This window comes from Anopheles coustani, chromosome 2 (assembly GCF_943734705.1).
Source record: "Anopheles coustani chromosome 2, idAnoCousDA_361_x.2, whole genome shotgun sequence".
NCBI classification, from domain to species: Eukaryota; Metazoa; Arthropoda; class Insecta; order Diptera; family Culicidae; genus Anopheles; species Anopheles coustani.
The window spans coordinates 5,808,864-5,836,694 of record NC_071289.1 but is presented as its reverse complement, the minus strand read 5'-3'; the positions used below and the strand labels follow the sequence as shown (position 1 = coordinate 5,836,694).

Genomic DNA, 27,831 nt, shown 5'->3' with positions numbered 1-27,831 from the left:
ACTCACTGGGGTTTTGAAGAAAAGTTTGTCGCCTACTTCGCTCCGTTGGTGGACGCACGCACGAGGAACGTGCGTACCGGAGCGTAACCTAATCCTAAAAAAAGGGTCCGGGTGCACACATACACAACAAATGCACACAGCAAATCACACAAACAAGCACACAAACGCTTTCTCTTTCTCTCGATTTCTTTCGTACGAATCTTAGGATCTATCTAGTTTCGAAAGGAGTTAATGTTGGCTGGTGGAAGGTTCGGAGGACGTGCCTAGTTCTGCCTCACGGGATGCAGGTTGTACGGCATATGATGTAGCGGTGGGGGTGGTGGAGGTAGGCTGGAGTTCTGTATGCTGGGAACATTCTGTGGTCCACCACGAGTTTGTTGCTGCTGCTGCGGTTGGTTCGAGGAGGACGAGGTGGACGTCTTTCGCTCGTAGGACGGTAGCACCGTACCGTGGACCGGGTTGTAGGTGCTACTGCTGTTGCTGGCGTTGCGTGTCGGTGGCGTTAGGGCCGGCCCCGGTCCATGGTACGAGCCGTACGAGCTGTCATCCGACTGGGCCGAGTGAATGCGCCGCTGGTTTGGCGCTCCGCCGTACATCGAATCGGGACGACCGTTCGCCGTGGCTCCGGCCGGTGCTCCTCGCGAGAACTTGGAGCTCAGCGTGTCATCGCGGCTGCTTCATTGATCGTGCAGGTGGGAAAAGGAGGTTCAAAGGAGAGAACTGTCAGTCAGTGGGAAAGGTTTATGCATTAGAACACTGTTCAGACACTTCTATCGCCCGGGTGTTGCCGGGTCTCATGTGCACTGATCTGGTTTGATGCTTACCTGTTCGGATCTCGATCAAACTTCAGTCCATCGCTCGAGCAGTTCGGGTTGTTGCGCGTGCCGTAGATCGGCTGGAAGCCCTGTGGATCGGCAGACCCCGGTCCCGGATGTGGTGGAACCATTTGCTGCTGCTGCTGCTGTTGCATTCTACCGTCCGGCGCAAGTCCCGTCGGTTGCCGCATCGAGCTACGGATGCCGTAGATGCTATCGGATCGCTGCTGGAGCTGGTTCTGAACGTTCTGGTTCTGCAGGTGCGTTTGAGGTGCGGCGGTCACGCGTAGCGGGTAGAGGCTCTGGGCCGGAACGAGTGGTCCCGCACGCGGTCCGGGCAGGTCACGGTTGAGTGCGGTGTTGCTCTTGGCGTAGACCGACTGCGAGCGGTTCAGGTTGGCACGGGTCAGCGGAGGTGACTTACAGTACAGCGACTTGGTGCCGCCGTAGATCGACTCGACGCGCTCCACCTTCGACGTCGGTTCGGCCGTGTAGATGCTCTGGCAGTAGCGCTGCTGACTGCCGGACAGGGTCCCGCTCGGTGCCCGGTAGTGGTGGTACTTGCCCTGATGGTGCGGTTGCTGCTGCTGCTGCGGCTTCTCCAGGTCCATGTCGTAGTTGATGTCGTCCTCGGAGTTGAGGCTCGAGTCGACGTCGTCCTTCGAGCCACGCCGGACCGAGCGCTTCGTGCAGAAGATGAACTCGTGCAGTACACCGGACACCGCGCCGCCAACCATCGGTCCAACCCAGTACACCCAGTGGTTGTCCCATTTGTTCAGCACAAACGAAGGTCCCAGGGAGCGAGCCGGATTCAGGTAGGGCATCTGTAAACGGAAAACCAACGACGTACAACGATGAGAGACGGTGTTTTGTTTGTAAAGCTTTTCGTCTTGAAAGATTTTGCTTCTCTTCCTTCGCATTTGTCACACACGACATGGACGGACAAATAAATCTTCCACCATGGCCTGCTTGGAGCTGTGCAGGATCGTCTTTCCTAAAGCGCAACAGCAAACTTCCTCCGGGCATTCCATCCGAGGGAACAATAAGCATCTACCTGGCCGCCGGGAAGATCCATCCGGATAATTGTGCACCGTTTGAGAAGGATATCCTTTTCCTCGAGAGGATCTAATGCGCAAAGAAATTTTCTCCTTGCTTCATCTTTGGGATCGGAGGAAAAAAAAGAAGGGATCGCTCCTTTGTGGACACCGAGAGTTCATTAGGTTCGAAGATCCGGCGAACCTTTTTCTCGTTCCCGGACGGAGCGCAACACCTCTTCGGCTTACCGCACCGGAGCCGTTCGCGCAAGGAGCAGGAGATAACTGAGGACGGAGGAAGAACCAAGGGGAATTCAACGAAGCAAGGAACAAATAAAAAAACAAGGGAACCTTACAGAGAGACGTAAGGCGAAAACGAAATAATACCGTCGTCCATTGCACGGGGAAAAGAAATTTACCGGAGTCGAAAAATACCGGCACTGCCAGGCAGGTGTTTTATCCAGATTCAAATTTCATAATGTGTGTGGTTGAAGCCGGGGAGTAAGCGATGGGGGATCGTTTTCCCCCCGCATAATACAGGATCGTTTCGACCACGTGTATGTGTGTTTCTTTTTCTGTAAAACTTGCAACGGAAATCGTTTTGAAAAGAATGAAGAAGAACGAACTAAAAGCGAACGAACATAAAGCATAGGTTTTGGCTAGAAAGAGCAGGTCGAGGGCGACATTAAACATAGTTTTTTTTTCTGTTTCCTATGGTTTAAAAAAAACGTACACACCCCTCCCAGAAGACACATCATGTTGGCATTGATCGCTTATCGCGCTCGAACGCACCAAGTTCGAAGGGGTCGAAGCAACCCGCGATGTGTTTGTTATGGTTACCATCCCGCATAACTACCACAACGTGCTATGTGCCGGGGTTGTCCATGTTGAGGGAGTGTTCAATTTAACCGTTATCTAAGGACCCTAGCACCGGAGTCCGGGTCTATGATGATATCTTCTTTAAATAGTGGATTTTTATCGAAGATAACATCGTGCGGATGTCGTTGGGACTCGGTTGGGAAATCCTTAATGTAGGTTGATTATTGTTTGTCTATCCTATCGCTTGTAGTTTTTTTTTTAAGGAGAAGAAACTGTACCCTACAAATTTTGAGGTCAAAAAGAAGGAAAAGGTCGATGAAATGTTCATCCTTCAAGGAATCGTCGCTACGATGCATGAGAATGGAATTTTTTTTGGAACTTCAGCGCATTTCAAGACGCGTCAAAGGAACTCGAGATGTAATGCGCAAACCGTTGTACAAGACTTTGATCTTACCGAAACGAAACTGCACGCACTGTACGCCGCCCCGATGGCGATCGCCGACGAGCCGAAGTACTTCTTGAACGAGCTGGTCGAGATGAGGTACGCCAGGACGACGATGAACGTCAGGATGAACTCGACGCCGAAGCGCTCCCAGGCGGCGAGGGACGAGCTGTGGGAAACGGCCGCCTGCAGATTACCCTGATAGCCGGGCACGGTGACACTGTGGAATGGAACGAAGCGCAAAGAAAACCCACAGGTTAAAAACAACTGGAAAATCGTAAAACGCAACGGGACACGGATAAGGAAGAATAGTTAACGGAGTTCTAAAGTAGTTTTCTTTCATGGCGATCACGGCGGTCAGCGGGGGGAAGGTTCGCCAAGCGGACAGGTAATTTGGGTAATGGACCAAATTGGCCCGAAATGGTTGGAAAATCCTTCAAACGAGAAAAAAAGGGAAGCAAGGTGAAGAAACTGCAGGATGCCTTCCTCGCCGCAAGGCAGGAATAGCAGGTAGAATTAACGGTTCCGAGACGGGTTCTTGGTTTGGGTTTTTTCTTGGAATGAACTTTCCCAAAATAAATGTCCCAAGAGGAGAAAATTGAACAAAAGATATATCCTGTCCGCAGATAAGCAAGGTGACAGCGGACCTTTCAGAGCGTTGCAAGCAAGGTGTGTGGAAAGAAATTAACTTTACCACCTAGGAAGCATTAAGAAGGTCATATCTATCCACAAAGGATGAGGAACCCCATTCGAACCGTATTCTCGTTTGTTTAAAGATTTATTTAATTTTTCTCGGACTCTTTTCGAAATTGGCAAACCCAAATGAAAATTACAGATAATTGTGGTCGTCGCTTCAGTCGACATCATAAAATAAACCTCAAGGGACTATTTTAACATCCGTGGGAACATTGGATTTGCTTGCGTTAAAGTGCACTCAAAAACGAACTACTTTCGAAATGCAGTTGCACTCCAAGTCCACATGTTCTCAAAATTTTAATTTATTGCCTACATACACACACACACCCGGTCAACAAGTGCATTGAACAACGAGTTCGTGTTTCCCTTCTTTTTCATGTTGCTCTCAAATTTCGGTACCACTTGTGTCAGGTTGAAAATCTGTTGCAATTCAATTGCGCTGGGAACGGGAACAAGTGGATTTTAATTCAATCACGATATCAAACACGCATCACATCTTTCCGGGCACATAAAGCCAATTGGTCGGAAACGCCCTTCTGAAGGGGCCATTTTTTTTTAGTGAATTTTATAGCAAACGGTTCTGAAAATTAAGAGTGACGAGAACGTGGTTGACGTTAAAACATGTTTTTAAAAAAGAAGAGGGGAAAATCCAGAGTTCAAAACCAGTTCCGGTCGCAGGATTGTCCATAAGGCGAAGGATGATTTTCCACTGGACCGTAACACCCGGAACTTACCACAATCCCCTTGTATTCTTTTCTCTTCCGCATGGAAGTGGATTTTAAAATTCATCAGTGTAATTGATACATGTCCTGGAGGGAGTTTAAAACCCCCGACCGAACACCACATTTGACCCATAATCCGCGATCACCGGATCTAGGAAGTGCGATAAGACCTTTTCCGCAAACCACAACCACCGTCCTTTCCCCCTGGACCTGTTCGCGCAGCATCCGGAAAACGAAACAGGAGGGTTGGTCGGTTCCGAATTGGCCAGGAGAGAACTCGATGACGATGACGATGATGATGGCAGTGTTGTATCGAGCGAACAGTTGTTTGTTTTTCTGTGACCTCCGATGTTGAGGTCGGAGCGAGCAAGGGCGCGAGGGACGGCGTTTTTTACTGACACGTTTTCCCCCTCCTGTCGAGTGTTTTCCCTCGATTTTCCACTTTCACGCGCGTCTAACACCCAGGGGGAGTGGGTTTGCAGGTCAAAGCAGTTTGTTACAGTTTTTCGAGAGTGTGTTCGTTGCGGAAAGGACTCGCGCAATTCTTTTCTCATTCGAACCGAGCCAGTTTTCCGGAAGTGGTTTAATTTTTGCAATAGCGGCGATAAATTTTAAACGCGCTGAAAGTTTTACGACGTTCACTGAAGGCGGCACAAATTGTTCGATTCGATTCGATGTCGTTGTCGGAACTCTTCCTCGGCGAATGAAGGCCAGGAAAATTGCCATCATCGTTCGTCATCATCTGTTGATGACTTGAAGTGGGCCGAAGATAATTGATTCGTTCGCAGCAAGAACTGCGCATCCTTTCGAGAGTTTCTTCCCACAATTTCTTCATCGACCACTTCCACATCTGTCGACGCGTCTCTCTTTTCCCCGCTGCCTCCCGTTTCTCGAATCCTTTCCATCATCTCAACCCGTTTAACTGGAAGCACTTGCCCTTCCGAGGAAAAGGCGAAGGCAGCCCTTTTCGGAAGTGCATAATTGTCGGCATATGCAGATGTTATTGCCCGACAATCACTTCCTCATTCGAGCCCAATCGTGACTAAGCCAATCGAACATGGGCGCGTCTTTCCGTCCCCTTTTCCCGGGGAAAACTGTAACAATAACAACGCGAAGGTCGTGTGGCGCGACCATGATGATTGTGGTTTTTATTTATTTGCATATGGCACGGAACGTTCGAAGGGATGGCATTAAGCCGGGTTGGTTTTATTTTTTTGGTAGAAAAAGTGTATCATTTCCATCGGAAAAATCCCACCCTCCCTTCCCATCGCAGAGGGCAAAGCAAGTGTTCCTCTTTTGTTTGCCTCCCGTTAATCAGAATGGAAAAACCGAGCAGGATTTGAGAGGTACAAGGAAAAATAATAATCATCCACCACTTCACTTGATCATGGATTCACTTGTTTCGTGTGAGATTTATGACCATCGTTACCGCTTCCCATCGCGGGCCCGGGGAAAATTGGGTGCATTTCCACCATTTTCGTCCAGCATTTGCGCAGGACATTTCCGCTAATCTGGCAGCCTTTTGTTGCAACTCGCGCGTGGAAGGGATGGCGTTTTTTATGACCCAAACAGATCGTTCCGGACTCCGGGAAAGCAAACAACGCACAGGTCGATTAAACAAGTGGCAATGAGTCGGCCGTTCTCGTTAGCTCAACCTTTTTTTTGTTCCCCGCTTGTTTATTGATGCATTCTGCTTTCTCTGCAGCCTTTCTGCTTCTTCTTCGCCAACAACACGCGGCCAAATGTCGATATTTTATTCGTCGTCGTGGATTATTCTTGTCAGCTCCTTCTGTCGCGTCGCGTCTCGCCAGAAAAGTGCCGACGGGCGGGTTTGGCGTTTCCAATCACGTACCGCACGGAACGAGCTCTTCCGGTGCACCAACATTGGGCAACATTGTGGTCGTTGGTCACCACCTTCACTGCGTGGAGTTGTCATTCCCGTTCTTCCAGCGAAGCGCCAGCCAGTCAGTCACGCTACGGAATAATTCATCAACCCATTTTCCTGTGTTTGCGTCCCAGGGTAGAGTTCAACCGAAAACAGGCCTTTCCGCGGGCTGCATCCCGTCATTCACCAAAATCGTCCACTTCCTGCCCGTGGCCGTGTTCGGTTTCGTGATGCGCCGAAAAATTTGTTCGGCCCCGAAAATAACTTAATTGCCCGCAACCGAAACCGCGGCGCGTCGCGAGAAGTCAAGAACTGTTTCCCCCCCCCCCGTTTTGCGACCGCTTTGTCGCCAGCATCGAAGCCAAAGAGTGAGCAATTGGTAGAAAATTTGCAATAATCATTCCCCTCCGTCGTTTTGCCGTCGATTGCCGCAGCCGGTTGGAATATGTTTCTCCTTTCCCGAGCTGATTGGCGTGCATAAATTAGCAATAAAATTTAGCGCCAGATCTCTATTAGGCCGTACGGGCCGTTCCGCTGCATGTCCCGTTACCGATTGGCATGGCGATTTGACAAAGTTGCCAACGGATGGCACGTATGCAAATATGGTGAAATATGGTCGATGCTTTTGAATTAATAATGCCACCACTATAGGGAGATTGGGAAAATCCGTGGGAAAGTAACGCTATTCTGCAACCGGTGATGGGTTCATTTGAAGGTACCGATTTTACTGCAAAAGAGAAGAATTCTTACCCAACTTCCAATCAACCGTGAAAGGTGAAGCAACCATCGTGGGAAAAGGACCTTCTTAGGGGGTTTTCCCGGCAAAACACAGCCCGTGCAATGCAAGGTGTCGGATGGGAAGCTTCAAATTATAAAAGCTGATGGTTGCGAGAGCTGTCATTGCAAATATATATGTTTGCGAAAGAAGCAATGAAACACAGGTTCGCTTGCGATGGCCTTTTTTCTGTTTTCCCAGGATCATTGCAAATTCCGCTTTTCGGTTTCGTTCCGGGAACTGAAAATTTTAAAGTGGGTCGGCTTGAGCAAACGAAGGGAAAGACAGTGGAACATTAAATTGTAAAGCAAGAGGGAGGGAAAAATCTGATATTCATACGCGTTCGTTTTTGCGTCGTAGGAGTTCCCTCCTAGCGTTTCCGATCGCGCCTTCCCCCGAACCGAGGACCCGAGAGTACGCCATATTTTTTCACCTTTTCACTTTAACCAGCATAACGCACCTGGTTTCCGAGAGCGAAGCGCTTCCTTCTTGCGCTTGGCATTTCCTGTTCAACATTCATTTGTTTGTGTTTTTTCAAACAAACGACCGTGGAGTGGAAATGAAGAGGGAATCACGGCTCTTGGACCGGCGGATTGGGGGAGGTGGTTGAGTGGGGGAAACTGCACAGCAAAGATTCGGCACGGTGGCTCAGGTTTTTCCCATGAGCACCACCATCCAGGCATTACGACCGGGGCGACCGGCTAAGTGCATGTAAAGGTACGACCCCGTACAGAGAGGTACAGGTAGATTTTTGCCCAGTTCCTTTTTTCGATGGTCCATTCGATGTTTGCATGTGTGTGTGTGTGTGTGAGTGTGTTTGCTGGCATCCTTCGAGTCGTCCTGGCAATCGTTATTGCACCGTGATTACTGGAGGATGTTTCACGACTGCTCGGGTCTCTATTTAGGTCGTTCCGGGTGCCGCTTCCCTTTTCTTTGCATCCCGGCTTTGCGTTGGTTTTCGCAAACGAAATATTATTTTTTAATGTTCTCCTGGGAATCTTAAGCCGAAGAAAATTGCTCGCCAATTCCACCGCCAAGCGTTGCCGCCGAAGTGAACATTTATTTTCCCACAGGATCCACACGGAGTGGCGTTGTGGAGTTTGGGGCCAGGCCTCGGAGAAACCGAAAGCAACGGCGCAAAACACCGGCTCCACCCACCATCGCGTACGTCCTTTGGCTGCAGATGACGGACGGAAGTTTTCGGAACAACATAACTCGTGCAGAGGGAATTACTTGAACGAAAAAAAGAACGAACCCTCATGAACGTGGTTCCAAGAAGCACCAATAAAAGGCACACTCTTCTGCCTTTCGAACCCCTTTCGGCTCTGACCTCATTAACCTTTCGCTTCCCGCAGCAGCGAAACGCGTTCCTCCGCGTTCTTAGGGAGTGTGTGAAATATGGTCCGCTCGTTGAGGCAACAAATTCGAGACACATGTTCACATGCCAGCCGCAAAGCCCTTGGCTGTCAAGGGCAGAGATAGAACGTTGGAGACACGCCACAGCCGTTCCCAGGCTGATCTTAACCGGTTTGCTGAGCTGCTCTAATGGCAACCGTACCGTTTCGTTGTTGTGTGTTCTCGTCCCGAACTCGGAACTGCATTTGCTTCTGTGCTCAACACGCCCGACGAGTGACACTTTGGCCCACGTTCGACACAAGTGCATTTCCCATGAAGAGCTCCGTAACGGGGAAAGCCAATCCATCCATCCATCCATTTGACTCGTTCGAGGCCAGGATGGATGTCTCCTGAAGTTGACGATGTTATCGGACCGTTAATTCACCGAACATGTCGACGATGTTTGTGTCTTCCATGGGAAGACAACCACACTACAAACGACCAATTGTGCGTCCCCTTTTCTTTAGGAGCTAAACATTTGAACTCCTGCTCCAACAGATTTCGAGGGGTGACCTTCGGCCGAAAGTGAGAGTGTTTAATTTACATGGAAACCAATTATTAAACCAACTTTTCCGTCGGTGCTAAGCAGTTGAAGCTTGTCAGCGGTAAAGAAACAACTCAACGGGGAGATTCTGACGTTTGGAATGTCTATCAGAGTGAGGCGCCAAAGCGGACCAGTGATCCCCACGGAAACGGAACAACTGAAATTGTAGTCGATGACAGATTGTAATGTGTAACGGCTGTTGGAACAAGATCTCACGAGTGCGTAGGGTGGCCATCCGACAACTGACGATCATTCGCGCCTTGGAAGAAGAGTGTTTGGTTATCTGTTCTTTGTCGTAACGGATCACTTTTCAAGTTGATCATCATCTGGAGATCATATGGGTTTTATAGACTTCGTGTATTCCACCAGGAGAAGTATGATCGAAGTTCGTGTTATGTCGGAGAAGACACAACGATTGGTTGATATAGTGGTTCCCTCTAGATGATGGTATTCTAGAACCCGTATAATGACATCCATACTGTGTCGAAAAACAAAATGGAACAAAGAGATAGGACCGCCTGAGGAGCATTTTTTTCGATTCTAATTTTTTTCAAGCGAGAATACGAAAGAAAATGAAATTGATCAACGAAATCTGAGAAGCTCCAAAGACAAAGACAAAGAGCGTATAGCTTCAAACAACAAAATAATGCCTCTAAAAATGTTGCAGCTGCCGCGTCGCGTGTGTCTCAAGACCTCTGGGGTTCTGTCCCTTCAACACTGGACAGAGAACCACCATGAGTTCGGTGACCAAGGGATCCCCCAATCGCCGATCGTTAGCTTTTTGATATGCACAGCAGCGTCTCGCGTCACGAACGAACGGACTGTAAGTTATGAGAACGGAATTCATGATGGATGGATATTACTTTCCAGCTGCAACTCCAGCTCACGGAACCTGACGGAGTGCTAATTCGATTGAAGGCGAAGAAAGCATGCGTGTAGAATGCATCGCGGTGCAGCGTGTGTATGCATAATCGTGACTGCGTCCAGGCAGTTCATCAAACATCCGGGAATAAGTGTGGAACGAAGGGAAGCAGCTTATGACGTGATCGCGATAGAGGAAAATCGATCGAACCACGTCGAACAGCTGTTTCGATAAATCCCCTCCGCGCGGAGGACACAATCGAGAGCATTGTCCAGTTGGGAAGGGGAAACCAGTGTGGAAACGAAGTTGGACGTGGACTCCTTCATCGAGGGCTCGCCCCTATCGTTTCCATAATCGAACCCCCGTGGGGTTGGGGGATGGTCAACGGTGGAAAGTCAACAACGGCGAGTCGGGAATGCACCTGGCACCTGGCTCTGACCGGTTCGGAGATTGGAACGGAGGAAGAACACGCAACCAAGGTTGATTTGTTCCCCCACTTCCAGTCGAATGATTCACGTGCAAAGCAAAAGGGATGTGTTTTTTTAGTTCCACTGATCCACTTGGACGACTTCTTCTGAAAGTGGCAAAAAAGCGTATTTCAAATTATCATACGAATAACTCTGATCTTCCCCGCTCAACGTCGTTTCGCGTCGGCTCTGTCGCCTCCTCCTATCTCCGTGAGTCCGTTCCAAGAAGCGCGCGTTCGGATAGCAGACGCCTTTTTTCCGACGCAAGACAATCCGAGTCGACGCGCAGCAGATGGCGTCAGATTTCACCTCGCATCGCTCATCTCGAAGACAGGCCCCGAATTCAACAGATTGCTCCCGGCAAGGTCTCGCATTTGCCTGCCCCGAAGGCGATCGGTTTCGGAGCGGAGCCCGTGGTCCGTTGTATTGGTGCAAGGAGCTACATCTCCGACAGCCTCCTGCAACAGATTTTTTGTTCACTAAATCCCAAAATCCGTCCGAAAAAAAGGAACTAAAACGTTACCATTTGTGGGATGGAGCTGAAGATCCTAACACACTGACACACGTAGCCTTTTTCCTTCTTTGTTCAGGCAGTCAGTCCTTCGCGTTTCTCGATCTACTTTTTCCACAGGATTCCACTTCGAGCCTCGGTTTTGTCGCTTCAAACAACCACTTCGAACCGTCTCGCTCTCGGGAAGAATCTGACCTGAACCTTTTTCATGGTAAAAGAGGTCCTTTTTTTTGTCTCGGTTTGCTACGCTTCGGGTTTCTGCCTTTTTTTCCAGGCAACGGTTGCTAGGTGCCTGCCTCTGTGATTCCTTTATGGTCATCAAAGTCGTAACAGCTGCACCGAAAAGCAGGCCTTTGGACGAGGGCGGCTGCATTCCCATGCACCACAAACGGACGATACAACGAAATCCTGGTGCAGCATCCTAATTCAAAATGGCCGCCTACATCTCCGGCAACAAGCTGCCACCGGTTGCATCTAATCGTTTTCCCACGTGCTTTCAAATCCCGCCAAAATGGCAATGTAAGATGGCTAGGAGTTCGCGGGATCTCGTGACCGTTTAGATCTTTCATCGAACGCTCGGCAGCAGGTGATGAAGAAGTCGTTTAATATTTATCAACCAGCGCGCCTTGAGCGTAATCCTCTTGATCCCGTAACGCACACTAAGAAATGGGGTTTTCCCGCGATCTCGCTGACACGACACGAGCAAATTGTCCTCGCACCCGCACTGTGGGTGTTTTCTTTTCGTCCCGCGATAATTTATCCCCCAACGCATTTGTTTACAAACATTACGTGGTTGACGGATCGAACCCGCGACATCGCGACGATCACTTGCGTACGGCTCGTGTTTGGCTAATAAATAAGGATTTTGTTTTGATTTGGTAATGGGCTGCCGTTGGTGGGAGGGCTAGATAAATTGTTCGTTTTATGAACACTTCTAGAAACCCGACGACGACGATCGACAGCGTGAACGAGAGAAAGAAGTGTTGCATAACCACTTCGTGACGGGTTAATGAAGATGGATTGACAATTTTAGTAGATAATTCGTGGTGCGTTGGTTTCGTCGTTCTGTTTTCTTTGGAGCGCACGTTCAAAGAACAAATTTTGTATTCTGTTTCTAAACCGAGTGAACACCATGAGTGGTCTAAAATTTGCTTTAAGCTAATTTCAACAAGAAAATTATCCTCTGTATGATATTTTCCCTCTTTTCCCCTGCAAGAAAACAGCTTTCCGAGTGCATCGTTTTTTGCTTTAACGAGCCTGTAAATTGAAAGCTGTTCGAAAATCATCGTCCTTTTCATCGCCTTCGTCGGGACCTGCATTTTCGTGGTGCATCGGGGCCGAAAAAATGTATGTGGAACGAGAAGCAAAAACTACAAAATCCTCCAAAGAAACAACTGCACATGCCAAAACGGGCGGACACTGTGCGGAGAATTTTTTTGTCGAATGCAAAAATTACAACCTGAAACCCAGGGCCCAAAACAAAATGACCCGATGAAGCAGGGACCGAAAAGCGAACGGCAGAAATATGTATCACCTGCCGGTGATTACGGTCCATAAATTATCATCAGTGAAATGAAAACCTGGCACCGGGGGTGGGAGGACGCGCTGGCCGCACGCTATCCGGCGGCCAGTTGGAGGTTTTTTTGGCGGTGCGGATTTTGACCGAGGTTATGTTGAGGCCGGTTCGCATGCTCGACCGAGCGAACCAAGGCGGGCAACTGTTCCGCACGAGTTCCGTTCGCGTTGGATTGTCGATTTGTTTTATCAAACGCCGGGATGTGCTTAAATAAAACCGAAAAAACCGGTTTGGCGCACGCTCCACGTAGATCAAGGGATTAACGGGACGGGTAAGGAAGGCAAAAAATAAAGGACAATCTTTGCAGGTGCCACTTGTACGTATGTATGCATATCTGCAGGCTCACTTACCCGTAGAGTAGGGCGGCACCGGCGATCGAGCCTCCACTTTGGGCGATGATGTACAGCAAGGCACGGAGCGGGGAGATTTGGCGCGAAACGAGCATACCGATCGAGACGGCCGGATTGACGTGGGCTCCTGCGAAGGAAAGTTGGGAAAGAAAACAAGAAAGTGGTTACACACATCGCCCAATCGTTCATCAATCTTCCTAATCAGTCATTTTAAATTCCGAGCCGAGGATATCAGGGGACATTTCTCGGAGGAAAAATAAAACAACAAGCGGGAAAGCCAACGGGTTCACAAGCCCGAAGATAAATAGATACTGCGACCGAAATTGCAGATTTATCAGCAAAAATCAACCCAAAACCCCGGAATCTGTTGAACCCGAACCATGGAGAGCGCCTGAAATAAGCTTGTTTTTCCTTTTTCCAGAACCTCGTGCCCTCGACGAAATGGTGCCCTTGGGAAAGGGAGGACGGGCAGGCAGGCAGGCCGAAATTACAAACGCTATCTCGTGTCCCGATTCCGTGCAAGATCCTCTCCTTGAGGGCAGCGTCTTCTTCAGAAGTTCGCCTTTGCTCGGCACTTCTTGGCCTGGTGGCAGATGTGTTTCGGGCATCTTTTTTTTTTTAATCTCTTGTCCTCGTGTGTGTGTGTGTTTGGCTTTCGTTCTTTTGGCACGCAGACAAGAGGCTGCAGTTTTGCGGGCCGCATACGAATGGTTCTCCTTCTCGCTGATGATGCACATTTTGGGCCGGTGCCCATTCGTTCGACACACGAAAGCCGGCCGAGAAACATGGCCAAGGCACAGGCTGGCGAAATTACAGCTTCTTTGTAAGCCGACCGTTGCCACCCGGAAGGATATTCTGGCCATCCTGAATACTGATGTGACAAAGCCGGGGTAGAACCTCGACGTTTTGGATGCTGCTGTCGATGATCGCGGTCGTGGCAGAATTGTGTGTTGTTTTATGGGTGGTTCGCGTTCGATTCTTGGCCTCCTTCCTTTTCATTCCCATTCCCATTGCTCGCGCAGATGCTCGAGGTCCGTTATCAGAAAATTACATGGCGAAAAATGGAATGTAAAAGCTGAAGAGGAAAAAAAAGTGTCCTGATGGTGACTTCACTCAAAAGATTCCCGTCCCTGCGAGTGACGTGCGACTTTGTGCGGAGGCAAAAGTGAAATTACAGACTCTGGAACGGCATGGCGAGGCATCGAAAGGCGTTTTTCGGGGCCTTTGTTTTTACGATCCTTCTTTAATGGTTGTTAATGATAATTATGCTCGGATGCAGTCGGCGAAAATCGTTCGGTATGTTGGGCGCAACGGCACACGACCCACAGTGCGCCAAACGACCCCTCGGAGGGTTTTATATCGATGCACTTTATTTACTTGTGGGGTTTTGGGTTTCCTGCTCCTCCTTCTGTGCACTCGTTAGCTGCACACCGTGTTCGATGGGGCCAATTTCATGCCGGCCGTACTTTCTCTCCGGGGAAAATTGTCCGGTGAAATATTTCGGCAATTTCGCAAAACTTTACGTGCTCCAGTGGTGAGAGTGGCGTACAGAAAAAAATGATAATAATAACCGAACAGCCGGCAGAATTAAGCGACCAGGACTACCGTTTAATGGATTTCTGGGGCAGAAACGTTCTTGTTTCCACGGGAGCACGTTCCCGATGGTAATGAATTATGCTCGAATGGTGACACCGCACGACGACGACAACGACGTGGAGAAAGTTAATGTAGATGAGCCCTTCGGTTGTTGCTTACCAGAAATGTGCAGGAAGCACTGGGTGAGGGCGATCATGGCGAAGCCGGACGAGAGGGCGGTCGCGAGCAGGACGGACGAAACGCTGGCCCCAACGCCGGCCCCGGCAGCAGCACCGCAAACGATGAACACGTAGAAGAACGACGCCAAACTTTCGCACGTGATCGATCTGTGGGGGTGGAAAAACGGAAGAACAAGTTGAATTGAATGTTGATGAAGTAATTTAAAGGGAAAACTATTTTCCTCAATCGATAGAAAATGCTGCTGAGGGAGCTTTTGGGGAAAGTCTTAACATTACATATTTAAAAAATAGATTCTTCACTTTCGAACCACTCCGTTCGCTTCGTGTTAAGGTTAATAATTGATTGGATTTTACATTTAAAAATTCAGAAAGATCTTCGATTGAGACTACGGTTTCAGTTCGCAACACACAGGGCAATGCTTGCAAATGGGAGCATATACATATGCATATTTGAGCGATTTCAATCAGGCACACCAAACCGAAGAGCGGCACAACCACAACGGGTCGGGAAAGGGTTCGAAGTCATTTTTGATTGGCTTAAGTGGGACTGGCTCGTACAAGCGTTGTACCTCGTAGGTATCAGTGTGTGAGCGCGTTTTAGAATCCCGACCGTGCGTCAGTATTGGATCGGGTGGCGGGTGCTTATCATAATTGTATGCTCATCATGCTTGCAACATACATATGGGAGCGCCGATAAGGGATGTTCGTGCAGCGTGTTATCAAAAAGGGGTTTCTGTGGTCGCAGCAAGTTTGACTACGGATTGGATTGATGGGACGATGGGAAGGGGAGGGCGGAGGTTGGGGGGATACGTACCTCCAGAACTCCAGACTACGCAGCTCGGTGTGCATGTTGATGCGGCCTTGCAGCGACCGGGACAGCTTCTGGCCCGGTTCCTTGCGCAGCGTCTCGAGCCGCTCGAACAGCTGGATGATGTGGAAGTCGATGCTCGTATCCGGAACGTGCAGGCTTTCGTCCGCCATGGCGCTGGCTTTAATGGAACGTTCCACGATTGGGCACTGAGGTTTTTTCTTTTGATGAGCAATCAAATCCACTCGCTTGTGGTCAGGAGGTCAATTAGCACTTGGGTTGAAATCACGATTGTTAGTAAGGGCACGCCGGAAACGCACTGCACGCGCACTGGTTTTCCACTCTACGACTTCTTGTGGCACGAATAAACCGTCCGCATGGTTGTGAATACACACTAAAGCAACCACTTGTTGAATACCGTCCGAAAGCTGCCGTCAAATAACACTCACTTTAAATTCGGTTCTACCTATCTTCCCTTTTAACACCTTTTTAAAATCACAAGAAAAACCTATTCACACTAAACCAATTAAACAATTGGCAAAATGCACCGGAAGAGGCGGTCTAGAAGATCAAAGGAAGACACCAACAGGACTAACGGACGCGTCCTCTCGTCTCGAGCGCACGAACACGAATGATTCCACGAACGAGAATCGCCCCGCGAACCGAACCCGCGATCGCACGCCGCGGCACCCTTCGCAAGGGGTGCGCGTTCATTCGCGGCCGGAGGGGTTCATCCGAGCCGTTGCAGTTCTCGCCCAAAAATGCTGCATACATGCAGCGTTGTGCAGTAAAAATCAACACAATTCTTTGCCCTTTTATTTTTTGTTTCGTTCGTTCGCAGGGGGTTCTTTTGCGTTTTTCCCTCACTTACTTGTGTTTGTTCGATCCTTTCTTTCCTTTTCCTACATATTTACTTTCCGCGCAGGGCCCTTCTCGGCACGCTCTCGGTTCTATTAAGTTTTCCCCTAGGTTTAATTTTTTTTGCTATCGCCTCAAACCGGGGGTGTCAAATGCAGTCCAAAGCAACAGATCATTTTGTTTAGTTTCCGGGGAAATTTTGGGAACGAAGTGGAAATCGTGCAAAATTAAAACGATAAATTAGATCAAGGAAATTGGGATGAAGTCTAAAAAGGATTCTTGTGCACAAAATAAATTTGGAACCATTCGATACTAGTTTAACACTTCACAAGATTAATGCTGGAGTTTTGCTAGAAGCTTATCAAGTTATTTTTTACATTGAGTTTTGATTAGTAGCACATTGAATCATGATTATGTTTTCATGAGCTAACATTTTTTTCCAATTTTAAATTAAGGAAATAACTATTATTGAAGGTAATTTCCAACGTTCTTTAATTTCATCTTCAATTGAAACTATATCTAAAATTCATTTAAGGACAATTTGGGCATTCAATTCGTTACAAAATCTAAACACACCAATGGTTTGAAAACAGAAATGTCCGAAAAATATACTTTAAATTGCCTCACAAAGAATTGATTCAGTCAAGCCCTTGATTGCACATCCGGTGAGAATCCAGTTATCCTCACAAACGATAAACATAACTTTCAAGATAATCACGCACCACTCCGCGAATCCCGGACAACCCGACAACAACTAAAGCGGTCCATAAAGAATTTCGTACTCGCATTCGCTCAACAACGACGACGACGACAACGACGATTACGGCCCAGACGATGGATTGGCCAATTTGTGTCCTTGTGCCTTTCGGGAGATTGTGGCCCATCTTTAAACCGTGCCGCCACGAGGTCGCTTTTATCCCGCGGCCCGAAAAGTGAAACCAATTACAAGGCTAATATTCAAATGAATCGACATGTATGCATAATTACATGCAATTTATTAAGGAAACACTGGCCCGTTGCATCGAGTGCGATTTGCATAATATTCCTTTACTCGGGTGTGCGGCCGTGTTTGTCTGCGTGATCGTCTTACAAATCTGCACGGTGGTCCGGCCTTGTCCCGGGTTGACTTTCTCCGCCTCTAGAACTGCTCCAGGGATTTTGTAGTGTTCCTTCTACTTTATGTAAAAATCTCCATGATACATGATTGTTTGTAAATCAAATCAAAAGTCCATCTCTTGAAGATTCGGCTGGAAAAAAACGGCTTCCAATGTTTTATGAGTGTTTGGAAGGGAAATAATTGACATCGCCCCATCATTTGTACAGCGATTAAGCGATCGTTAGGAATTGTCATGCTCGTTCGTCGTGGAGAATTTGCAGACGACTTTAAGTTACGATCGGGACAGTTTCAGTCACGAAAAGTTCGTTGGCCAAATGTGGCTTCGCTGTGGGTTGTGCTTGAGAAAGGAAGAAAATAAAACTCCCATTACATGCCGAAGCTGACAAAAACAGGATCTTTTTGCTCCTTGATCGTCCTATAAACGAGCTGCTCTCCTTTCGTGACACTTCCTTCCTTTCCGCCTTCCATCAATCGGGCAGGTGCGCAATCAGATTCAAATTTCCAACGGACCCCAACACGGGTGCTCCTGTTTGTCGGCCAATGTTCGAGCATTTTTAAGCATCAGTTGTCGTGTCGGATCACCGCTCTGTCGGCAGGCCGAAGCTGCTGGTTTAAGCAAGTTGCCACAGGGATGGGATTTCCACATCCCGCACTTACTGAAAACGAAGAAAAAAGCATGTTCTCGGTTACGATGTGCGTAGAGGGTACCTTTTTTCCCCGGAACGCCCTTCGAATGGCAAGTTTAAGGCATGAACACCGGCACCCGAGAACTGCATCCGAACTACGCCCTTATGTTAGCAGTGCATCACCAAAGCCGCTTGCACCACATGTGCACAGGTTTCCGAATCTCGCCGTGCCTCGGGAAATTCGACAGCTCAAATTAGGGGTTTCGCTCTGGCAACGCACTTTCAGGCCTTCTTTATTGCGCGTTTCCCACTTATTCGCCGAAAGCTTGCTTTTATTGGTTGGTAAACATTGCATTTCAAAAGGTTCGGTGTGCAATTACAAACCCGTGCGGTATTGTTGCGCATTTCGTACTAGAGTGTTTTTATGAAAAAGTTAAGCTGTTTGGAATATCCGTTGAACTGAGTTGGTGTTGTATACTGCTTTCATATATACGAGCAATTACATTAATGATTGTAAGCTTTTGATATTTTCCTTTAAAACGTATATTTCCATTTAAAACGCATATGGTTTTCCTCCAGTCTTTTGAAAACGAAACTCTTAACTCGTTTTTAAACCAACTTCACATAGCATGTGTTGTCTAATTTATTGTTCTGACCTTTCAAATTAAAAGTAATCTGTAAAAAATTTGGCGCGTACTTGAACTCTTCCGTTCCAGAGCATGTGTCTTCGGGTTTGGGCTTCATTTTTCCTTCACAAAAACGTACGATCATTAGGAGCGAGAAGTGGAAAGATAACATAGAGTATGTTGTGCGAGGAGTAAAAAAATTAATGATCGGAAAATACTCTTTCCCAAATGGTATTTCGAGCGTCGAAACATTTGTCCGCGTCTCCTCGAAGGGATGCGTTCGAACCCTTTTTAATATTGGATTATTATTTCAAAGTTCAACGAAGGCTTTAATTGACGGTGTCGGGGTCGTTTTTATCCATCCGTTTGTTTCCTATCGGTTTGGAAAAATTGTTCGCGAGTACCGAAGGCGAAGGATCCGTTTTTTCGGGGTGATTTGGGTGTTTTCTGTTATTTTTGGGGCGCTCGACAGTTCGGGGCACGTGGACAACGCCCGTAAGGTAAGCATAAGGTAGGTAGAAAGGAACTGCTTGGACGATGTCTGACACAAACAGCTGCCGGAGTGGACGTCCGCTGGGTTTCGTTCACTCTGGGAAGCCCCGGGAGGACACGCGCCCAGGTTGTAACTTGATCTGAACTGTCTTCCGTAACCGGAACAACCAAATATGAGTGTTCCAGCCTGCGTCCCAGACTCTCGGAAGGAAGTTTTAATCAAGGCCCTAAAGTAAGAACATTATTATAGCACGATTAGAAATGATTAAAGTAGCTTCAAATGAGATTATCTTTTGAAATGAAAAGAGAATTTTTCGAATTTTTTTAGAGTCATATGTTGGACCCTGTTTAGGTTAACTACCAATTATTTTAAAATCAATCTAATGAACCCATTCATAGCATAGGTTTGCCAAAGAACGATATTGAAACATTAACAATAAACCTCATGCCTGAAGCATTTCAGAGCAATTTATTATTTTTGAGTTAATGACGTCTGGGTTTGCGGTTTAGAGGGTTCTTTTTAAACATTAGTACCAAACCAGTTTCCCACGAGAAATATGAGAAGAGTATCATATAGAATTGATAGGCATGCAAGTGCCATATGGAAATTTCGAACAATGTGCCTTCAACAATCAATATTTTCTTCATAATGTTCTCCTAACCACAACTTGTATGTCGATCTTGAAAAGGAAATTATTCTTGTTCTCACAGGAACATCGTTACAAAGTAAACGTAACCAACTCGGTATCATACCCGAAACACGGTATCAGCTGTATCGCAGCATTTTCCGGTTTCCAATGTCAATGTTGTGATCCACAAATAACTAAAACACATTGTCTTCATTGACCCTTGTCCTAATTGCTACTCACCTCAACATCATCAAACTTCTGCTGCGGTTAAAGTTGTTCCTCTGTTTGTCAATAGAGCCGTTCGAAAATCGATAAACCACCTTCGATTGCATCTATTATACATCATCGATTGCCGAGAGAAACTTTCGAGGAAACTTTATTCACCTCTGTTATCATATCCTCTAACTCCAATAAAAACAGCTCCTTTCGCACAAACAACGTTCCAACGAACGGTTCTGCTAGGACCGACCTAGCTCGACGGCCTCCGAGCCCCTGGGCAGCAATATTTTCATAACTCAGGATTACCGCTAATGCCGTACACCTGCTGTATGAGGTGTTGCCGGAGCTTACCGAAGCGTTCGACGCGCTGGGAATTATGTGAACCGTAACGAACGGAAGACCGATGCAATTCCACCCCACAGACCGTAGAGACTTTTGACATGGGGAAGAATCTGTTTGCCTGTTGGATTTGTCACACAGTCGATATTTAACTTCCGGGAAATTGCTGCAGGTTCTTGGCAGCTTTCCATACTCTGCTCGCCGTTATCAGCTTCGGTGGGGCAATGAAAGATTTAAAAATGTGGTTGAGGTGTTTTAAAGCTGTGAAATGCAACCCACGACTGTGAAATGAAACATGACGATAAATATGTGAAAGATTGTGAAAATGATTCGAACATACGATATTAAAATGTTTAAACAAGTATAAATGTGAAAGAAAAAAGGAACGTTTTCTCTAGTCTAGAGATGATTAATTTTCCGTCCCAGTTGAATCACTTTAATACATTTGTTCATGAAAATACGTGCCCAATGAAGAATAACATTTCAAATGAAAGGGTTGCTTGATGTAATTGCAATGTTTAAGGACATGTCAGTAATTGGCAATTGGCGTCGAGGGGGAAAAAGTTTGAAAAGTGGTTCCGGTTTGACTGGTTTCTTGCCGTCCTCCGCTTCGTCGTTCGAGCCGCAAAGAGCGACTGTCGGAAAAATTCCATCTCCCGATCACCGTTGAGCCATCGGCCGGTGTAATTAAACGCCGTGGCCCCATTTTCCAGTGTCTGATCGTTTTTCTTTTCCCTTTTGCGCTGAGTTCAGCTGAGTGATTTGGTGGTAAATTTTAAATTCCTCAGCGGGGGAATTTTCTGGACTTTTTTCCAATTCTTCCCGAACTATACACATGTTCACATCGTGCCGTTATCATCATCATTATCGTGGGTACATTGGCTTATTTTCACTGCCGCAAAATTTGGTAATAAAAAGATTCATTCGCAAACATTTCACCGAATGTTCCACGAGCCGCATAGTTTAAGGTAAGTTTTATGCGTTTTGGTCATCGTTCCATGTCGGACAGTTTTTCGGCGCACGCAACATTGTTGCGAGGGAAAATTTAAACTCAATTAACGAAAACAATTATGATAACCGTACGGGTTTGATGACCCCCTTTCGGGTGGGCGTTCGAGCCGAAAATTTAAAAAAGATAAGACCCGCCGATCAATCAGCATTAATTAAAAGCAAAATATTGTTTCCGAAATGCTGGATTTTCATCGTCATCACGGTCGTTTCATTATCGATCGTTTTGTGCAGCAATTCGGGAATTCACTTTTGAGGACAACTTGTACTCCTCAACTGTTATTTCGGCGTGTCCTCGTGCAGAAACCTGAGATCGAACGAAGGTTCGCTCAGGGTGCAGCCACCGACATGTGCCGGTTCTTGGGCAGGTATAATCATCCCTCATAAAAGTAATGACAGATGGGGTGTGACTGCAGGAATCTCATACGGTGGCGGAATGGTTCCAACGGCGTCTCGTGGCACTTCCTGGTAGGAGAAAACCGAAGGCGTGGGTCCAAAGGGGCGGAGGAGGAAAATAATCCTGCCAACGCGAGCCTGCTGCCCGAGCAAGAGGATTGTGATTTTTTTCCTTTGGATTTATGTTTTTCAATTCCTTTTTGTGCTTGTTTTAGAATTACTGATGCATCATGAAAAAATGGCGCCAGTTTGAATTTTTTCAAATTTTGCGTTCTCAAAGTTGTGAGAAGATAAAATCGTATTTTTCAAACTTGATTTACATGTTGTTATGTATTAAAAAATATTAGTGTCTTATTCTTAAGTCAAGAAATAACGTGTCCTAGGTTGCAAGGAAAATACATAAAAACGCAATTTTTAGGTAATTTTTCCAAAGTTTAAATATTTTTCTGCCTATAAAAGCACTTAACTCTTTTTCTTTCCTTGGTTTTGACGTTTTTTAAACCTTTTGACGGCAAACGTGCGCACGCACTGACGCACGCCGCCCTGCACTTATCTTTTAGCACGCCAAGAATGATCGATAATGAACAGAAACGAAGATGAATCGAAAAGAGGAGCAAACGATGATGCTTTTCCATCGAAAGAAATGCATGCGAGGAGGGAAGCGAAATGAAAAATATTTCAGAATCCTTCCTCACAAATTCGACACATTCCGGGTTTCGATATCGAGCGACCTGATGATCCTCGAGCTGTTCTGATGGAGGATTTTTATGTTTTGTTTTTTCTTCTCCATTTCCCCACACAAAAATAACACATTCTCCACCCCTGTCTCTCCCCTACCAGGCCATCGTTTCGGCCAGCTTCCGCGTGCAAACCGTACGCACAAAATACACGCTTACCGCTTACGAGCGCGACGCCGGGAGGCAAAAAACATTAAAAGCAATTTTCGTCATGGGCAGGTGTTTCCTGGACTGGTTTTTGGATTTGTCACTCTCTCTCTCTCTTTCTCCCTCTTATTCTCCTTTTTCTTTCCTTTTCTCTTTTTTTGTTAAACGCTGGAAGCGAAAATTCCTTCACTGCAGCACCATTTCCATCACGACCCGGAGCCAGAAGCATCACCTGCTGGCGCAAGCAGGGAAGGAAACGGGGAAGAAACTCCGGGATGCGGAACCGGAGGGTTCAGCAGATTTCAATCACCATCGTATTGGAAAGGACAATGCCGCAGGAGGCTGAAGCGCGGCGAGATCGGAAGGCTGCATCGAACGGTGTGCATAGTTATTTTGATGGAGAGAAACATTCGAACCGAAAAGACAGCATAAAAGATTCCTACGCATCACTTGGATTTGTTTCGGAATGCGGATGCAAACGGCTGGCGGGGTTTTTTCTTTTTCGGGATGGTTTTCGCTCGCGGGAGTGGAATTCAAATATTGATCTAGAATCTTGATGTGCAGATCAGATCGGATGCATCTGTTCCGTTTTGCTGTGAGTGGGTGTTGCTTTCCATGTTGTTGGTTCGATGTATTGAATATCATAGCAGAATGCTTCTGTTTAGATCATCTTTATGTTTCTTATACATTTTCTTTACAAAAAAAACTGTGGGTTTATGTTAATAAAACGTTTACAACAGTTCGAAGGTGTCTTATGAGTTATTTTAGATTCAATATCATGATCAAATGAATTGAATCACTGATCGAAAATGATCTTTGAATTTTCCCAAACAGCTAGGAAAAAATAATTTATTTCAAATGGAAAACCAAAACTCCAGATGCAAACACATTGTAAGATGATTCGAAAGATGAGACACAAACTTGTGCCTAGAATTGCATCCATACGAATGCACTTTCGCGTTGGGTTCATTTTTTGGCTTGTCCTCTTCTGCATTCCTTCTCCCCGGAGAGTCCTGCAGACGTCAACTTGTGGATCGTTTTACCGAGCGAAAAGAAGGATCGCTGTTCAGCTATTTCATGGACATTAGGACGGTTATGGTTGCGGACACAGATGCACGGGATCAGTCAACAACATCTTTGCCAGCGGGTCGCCCTTGGCTCAGGCATTGGCTAACGGTTGCCACGGCGTCCTAAGAAAGGTGCTTTTCATCTGGTGCGACCCTGGAGCCCTGAAATCCCGAAGATGGTGTTTGCACCCGATGACAAAGGGACGGGAAGAAGCAACAGTTTGAAGCGGATCGGAGGTTCGAACGGCACGGGAGGCTGCTGGCACGAGGGGCTCCCGTGAAGCCCCGAAGGTGGCCTTTGATTTCTTGTGGCTTCCCAAAATATGCTCCGTGCCATGCTGTCGTGATCCTTTCTTCTTTCTCGCCTTTTTTATGGTCAGTTTATGAAAAGGATCAGAAGGTGCTCGACGTTTTTTTACTTTTCGATTTACCTTCACTGCTTTTCTTCGCTTCAAACCACCGCACGATGCCTCGCTGCTTTACATGCAGTGTGGTTGTTTCGTTTCTACTTTTCCGGGTTGGCAGCGAGGAAAAAGGATCCGAATAAGCATGACAATAAAGGTAGAAAAAAACCTCCTTCCCGGCTGCCAAGCCAACTCACCGTCACATCTGTAGCGGAATCCTTTCGGTGCTCGGTTGTTATTAATTTGATTGGATATTGTTTAACGTCTGACGGCGGGCCGCACGACCATCGTCGGGAATCGGTTTACGGAACTCGTCGGGTGTATGTCGGAAAGACAACGTACGCGTCCGCACGCACCGACGCCAGGTGTGTCGATAGGTTTCGGTTGTTTTTTACTCTCTCTCTGGATCTTCTTGTAAATCTAAAGAAATCTGGCATGCTGCCAGACTCTGAACACGGAGAAACCGCGGCAACCCAATCTGGCTTAAGAGAGGTCCATCCGGTAGCTTCTGCTTCTGGCCCGAGGCCAAGCGATGGAAGCAATCAGAGCGACCGTTTATCAGCTTTTATAATCTGACCATACGGTGGCGTCGGGTCCTCCGCCATTCCTTCCGAGGACGGAACGAAGCGGGCTTATGGAGCGCTTCCCGAACAATTTAATCTGCTGCCCCGATGTTGTCAACCTTGAGAACAACAAACCGTGGTCCGGCGTAATAGCACCACTATCTCTAACCTTTGATAGTGTTTTTTGGAGGTTTTGTTTGGTTAAGATAAAGTTTTAACTTTTCCGAATAGAAAGCTAGATAAACGTTAATTGGTAAAAGGAAGGAAACCCTAATATTTGCACTGCATTTGCCAACTTAAGAAGATAAGCAACGCAGCAACGCTAACATATTAACATGCCCTTTAATAACGAGAAATATGCAAATATACGACTTGTAGTTGCAGGACTTCTTTTGCCACCTAACGCATGAAACATTCCACTGTATTGTGCTGTTGGAAAACGCTCTTTTTTCCCCGTATCAATAGAACAACATTTTGTTAATTTACTTGATTTAAGGTTTTCTTGTTGCCATCGATTTTATAATCTTCCCAATTCATTTCATACCTATGAAAATATTTCGGAAATATTACAATTAAACCAATTGGTAGTGCTGAGTTTTGAAAGTTTCCAGCTACATATTTTCTATTGTTTTTTGTCCTTTTGTAGTCTTTAGCAGGGCATAGGACTCTGTTTGGAAATTATTATTGCACCGATATTATTCGAAAATTAAAAAATACCTCAAATATGCTTTACAACTTGCATCAAAGTTGTATATGTTGTATGTTACTGTTGCGTACAACTTGCGCGCATGCTAGTTCTCTTTTTTATGCTCGTTTAAAAATTAACGTATAAAATAGTGAAATTCATTTTGTTGAATCTTTCGTAATCATTTACAAACTAAAAATAAGGCTTTCAAATATTTCTTTGTTTCTGGAGGTGTTTTTTATTTCAGTTGTTAACTCCACCTAGTACAAAACCTTCATTATCGATATAAAGACAAAAGTGAAACAAATACAGTTAAAGAATCATTAATCTTCTTGAACATACGCCTACAGTAATTTATTCGTCTCGATCTTTCCTGTTGGTTGGTCATGGTTCTTTGTTTTCGAGTTCGAACAAAGTGACATTAGAATAAATAGATGTCAGTGGAAATGTGTTCTTGCAAGTATAATAATGAGGATGGAGAAAACTCTCGAAAGAAGACGTAATTCGACCCGTCGCAGGCCTTCATCATTTAGGGGCGAGTCGATTACAACGGGGCAATTTCAAAGCGGCCGGAAAAACTCCGGAAACAACAACAACAACAAAAAAAGACTAAACAGTTTGAAAACATTTACCGCCTCCTGCTCGTCGATGAAATTTCGGCACTCCGATCGGCGCCGAAGGAGGAAGCAATCGAAAGGCAAATATTTGCAAATTTTCCCCTGGATTGGAGATAGACGATATCGTGGCCATCGGGGGGGGGGGGGGGGGGGGGGGGGGGGGTGCGTCGGTTTTCCACGGGCTTCGTTTGGAGGCTTAGCATATTTCTCATGTTTCGGTTCGTTTGACTTCATGAAATTCATATTACACACGCGCGATGGGTTTGCGTGAGTCGTGCAGGAGGATAAAGAAAAAAGTTGGTGATGATTTTCCACAACCGACCGCGACCAGACAGCCCGATCTGGGTCGAAGGACCTTCCGTCCGGAAAAGTGGCCAACCACCGATCGGAATGGAGCCGGAATCGTACACATTGTCGGGATTTGGCCGCCCCCTCGAGACCTACATCCCCTTTCCCTCTCCCGTCGTGTGCGTGTGGTAATTTCGGGACGCCTTTTTTTTTTTGTTTCCCTCCCACGACCCACGGGTTAATGTTTATGTTGATTATGGCATCGTTTAGCAGATGATAGACGTAATGCTAATGCTTCCAACTTCCAACCGCCGCGTTTGGCCTTCTGACCCTCACGCAGTCGTTACGCATCGTTGATCGCGTCCAGAGAGATTTTCCTACCCCCGAACTCGTGCCAGGAACTTCGCGGGGAATCAAAACGGAGAACCTTCGCAATGTGATCTAATAGAATGAAACGATATTGCTTTGAACGGAGAGGGGCGATGGTAGGTTCGTAAATTCAATGGCCACCGTGGTGATTAAATGTTATGACTTACGAACTCATTGCCACAAGGTTCGCCTGTCCTTGTGCGTTGATAAATGCATTTCTTTCCAGCTTCAGCTCCGTCAGTTAGTGCGAAACTATCCCCCCCTAGTATGTAGTCTTCGTTAAGATTATTGCACGCGATTAATATGTGCGATGTCGGAATCAGCATCAATTGCACGAAATGACCGGGAAACTCTGGGGAGGAAGTTCTGGCATCTTGATCGACTTGAACGCTCCTGACAAGGGGATGAAACCGATGAAATATTATCCGCTGTGGCTTATCATTTTCCACGCAATTAGTTTCGCCGACCGCAACCAAAATGCGCGGGGGGTTCTTCTTCGCATTCACGCGGTTTCGGTCATGGCCGGAGTACAATTTGGTCGATAGTTTGATTGATGGTGCCACAGTGGAGCCCTAGGATGGCGAGGTAATGTTGTTAACCGAAGTAGTTCCGTGCGATGCGGTCATGTCGGTGGCGTTCATTTGCAAAGCAGACAATAATTAGCGGTTACGAAATGGTGATGCGATAGAAGGATATCATTTTCATTATCAAGAGAGTACTCTGGGGGCCCTCAAGGTGTGGTTTGCTTCGGGTCTCGTTGGGAGAGCGTATAGCCAACTTTGATATTTCTTAGTTGAAGTATTCACTTCCATGCCGTCAAGTTGAGGCAACGAATTGTTTCGAGTTTCTTGATTTGACGAAGGAAAGCTTGTTCATATTTGGTTGCCTCCTTTCATCAATATTTGACTCCATCGAGCTGTGTAATTTGTTTGTGGTGTTCTAAACGCTGCTCTCGAGACGTTACAAGACGTACGAGACGTTACATCCACCGTAGACCAGACCTCCTAGACAATCCCAACGAGCCACAAGGGGCAAACACGAGACGCGCCGGAAATCCTACAAAAGATATTTAAACAACGTGGAGTTACGCTCGCGAATCACCTTCCTCATACCATCTGTGTCTGTGTGTGTGTGTCTGAATACGGTTGAATGGTCGGGTGGCGCTGGT

The 27,831-nt window shown here is 46.7% G+C and overlaps 1 protein-coding gene across 1 annotated transcript; it reads right to left on the bottom strand.

Annotated features, from left to right (window-relative positions):
- Nucleotides 1–263: 263 nt before the first annotated feature.
- LOC131263693 (neurogenic protein big brain-like) lies at nt 264–15,658 on the bottom strand. The gene is made up of 6 exons (XM_058265938.1): nt 15,483–15,658; nt 14,649–14,815; nt 12,894–13,020; nt 3,123–3,330; nt 825–1,639; nt 264–672 (listed from the first exon to the last, which is right to left on the bottom strand). Exons 1-6 carry the CDS (start codon nt 15,647–15,649, stop codon nt 264–266), a joined length of 1,893 nt encoding a protein of 630 aa, XP_058121921.1. The 5' UTR covers nt 15,650–15,658.
- Nucleotides 15,659–27,831: the final 12,173 nt, after the last annotated feature.